At 25.9% G+C, this 3,016-nt stretch overlaps 1 protein-coding gene across 1 annotated transcript; it reads right to left on the minus strand.

The window, feature by feature from the left end:
- Positions 1-1,262: 1,262 nt before the first annotated feature.
- LOC101489298 (AAA-ATPase ASD, mitochondrial-like) lies at positions 1,263-2,735 on the minus strand. The gene is given in 2 exon segments (XM_073364727.1): positions 1,263-2,376; positions 2,379-2,735. Coding segments are annotated over 2 exon segments (1,374 nt in total). The 3' UTR covers positions 1,263-1,359.
- Between the last annotated feature and the right edge of the window lie 281 nt (positions 2,736-3,016).

The raw sequence follows: 3,016 nt of genomic DNA on the forward strand, positions 1-3,016 counted from the left end.
TTTATCGTATCCATTGTATAAATATTGTTTTATCATATAAATTAAAGATTTTGGTACTGATAATATTTTATGTATGTAAGAAATTTCTATGATATTACATTATAAAAAATACAATATACAATAATTTGGCATAAATTAATTAACAAATTAATTAACTACACCATATCTAAATAAAAATAAATAAATATTATGAGTTGAAAATAATGTTATCATAAAAGAATTTTTTAAAGATTGAACTGGATAATATTTATTTATTATAGAACTATATGAGTTTTAAAATACATAAAGTATTATTTATTTTATAACTAAAGACACATCCGAATTCAATATATATACAAATCTCTCAAAATATATTATGACTTAGTATGAAAATATATTCAATAGTTATTATTGCTGATTCCGTTCGAGAATATATTCATAGTAAAGATCACTTATTTATTATGGAAATTACACTCACATGACTTAATTCTTTTCAAATTTTATTCGATTGTAGTTGATATGTTTCTTTTAATATACTAATCATTGATATTGTTTAAAAATTATATCCTCCACAAAATAGTCATGTTTTTTCTAATTGAAATATTAAAAGATATTGTTTAGTATGTTTTGATTCGACGTCGGAGACTTTACACATTATTTATTTATTTATTCAATTTTTGAAACTATTTTTCAATTGCAATAATTAATTCAATTTTGTGTTGCTACATTGACATAAATATAATTATAAACAATAGAATTGAAAAATTCCAGTTGTGTTAAACTAGATATTGTTCTAAATTTATATTCTTTTAAAAAAATTTACATTTTTTTCTAATTGAAAGATCGAAACATATAAAGATATTATAAAAAGATACATTATGTCATGATTCGACAAATATTTTACAAGTTATGTCTTTTTTCTATTTTCAAAATTATTTTTCACTTGTAATAATCAATATGATTTATATAAAATAAAATTTGCTTAAAAAATATTACCGAATTTTGTTATACTCCTTAAAAAAATCTGAAAATATTAAGTGAATACTTTGCGAATTATTTTTAATCTTTTAAAATTTAATTGAATATAAAATAAAAAATTATTTTAAATTGTTTAGAAATTCCAATTCACTAGACTCCAAAATCACAAAATCCAGATTGAATAACTACCAAGCAAGTCCTTATTTTGAAAAGCATTGACCTTCAAATTCAATAAAAAAAAACAATGGAATATTAATTTCACTATAATAAAAAGTACCAACACTACTAAAGTTGGACTTATGGTTAGGAGGATCTAAAACATACATGACAAGAATAACAAATAACTTGACATAAAATAATAATTAATTAGCAAAACCTAACTTATGTAATAAGATACTTTTTCTATGCTTTCTCCTCTGCCTTTTGCTTTGAGGTGTGAAGAGATTGAATCAAATTGTTCAAACAAGTCTGAAAATCATCATTGATTGATTTTGGTATCAAATTCTCAGCAACATCAGCAGGTGTCATATTAGTCTCTCCCAACAACTTTTCAATAATTGGAAATAACTCATCATGAGATTCAACATCTAAATAATTCTTTGCAAGAATCTTAAAAGCTTGATATCCACAATAAGACATTTCAATGTGTTTATCCATCCTTCCCCTCCTAATTAAAGCAGGATCAAGTTTATCCACAAAATTTGTTGTGAATATTATTATCCTCTCTCCTCCACAAGCAGACCAAATTCCATCAATAAAATTCAACAAACTTGAAAGAGTTACATCACTTTTATTATTATAACTCTTTTTCTTCACTACTTCTTCTTCTTCTTCATCCTCCTCCTCGTTCTTCCTTTGGCTAGTAAGATCAAGCGAACAATCAATATCCTCGATAACAATTATTGATTTGCTCGACGTATCAATCAAAAGTTTTTTCAACTCATTGTTATCAAGAACACTTGTTAATTCAAGATCATAAACATCATAGTTCATAAAATTAGCAATAGCAGATATCATGGTAGATTTTCCAGTTCCTGGAGGACCAAAAAGTAAATAACCAAGTTTCCAAGCTTTTCCAATTCTGTTATAGTACTCTTTGCCTTTTGAGAACATAATAAGATCGTTTATGATCTCTTCTTTCTTACATGGTTCCATAGCAAGTGTTTCAAAACATGCAGGGTGCTGAAAAGTTGTGTGACTCCACTTTGGTTTTCCCATATAATCGCTTGGCTTGTTGGTGTAAAGCTTTAATTGCCTATTCTTCATTGTAATAGCCTTTCCTTGTTCTAACACATGTTGAATGTAAGAGGTAGTGATGAGATCACGATGATTTTTGTGGAAGGTTAGTGTTAAGAATCTTTGTTCATAAGAATTAGGTGTTTTTGGGTGGGTGCGATTAGCAAGCCACCAAACTTTAATATACCTTTGAAGTTCTCTATGATCTCTTCGTAGTCGCCCAATGTTAGGAGGACACGTGGAGTTTCGTGATGTTTGCTTTCTTTTACAATTTTTGCTGTAAGTCGTTTTGCATTTTGTGATGAGTTAGCACTCAGATATGTTTGAATGAGTTCGTATGTTTCATCGTGTTCGAATGAATCTCCCGATTTCTCGAAGAAATTTATTTCGACGTAAGGATTCACAATGTTTGTCAATTTTCGTGTATATTTTTCAATATATTCAAGAAGATTGTATGGTAGGAATTGCCCATACATCACATATACAAACATTATGCTTGCCATAAATGACCATAGGTTTGACCATATTTCCACAATTCCCATCAAATTGTTTATCTTGTATTTCTCGTTCTACAATATAAATTTATAATATTAAAAAAAATATTTTATCATACGTATAGATATGATTTTTTATAAATAATAAATAATCATTAAAAAAACACAATAACCTAAATAATCAAATTATAAATAATCAAAAAAATTAAAATTTTATATATCATATAATATTGAGATTAATATAGTATAAAATATTTTATTGTGATATATGGAAAATAATCAGTTCAACAAATTCTGATATTACAAACTAATATATATATATATATATA

This window comes from Cicer arietinum, unplaced genomic scaffold, assembly GCF_000331145.2.
Source record: "Cicer arietinum cultivar CDC Frontier isolate Library 1 unplaced genomic scaffold, Cicar.CDCFrontier_v2.0 Ca_scaffold_5639_v2.0, whole genome shotgun sequence".
Lineage (NCBI taxonomy): Eukaryota > Viridiplantae > Streptophyta > Magnoliopsida > Fabales > Fabaceae > Cicer > Cicer arietinum.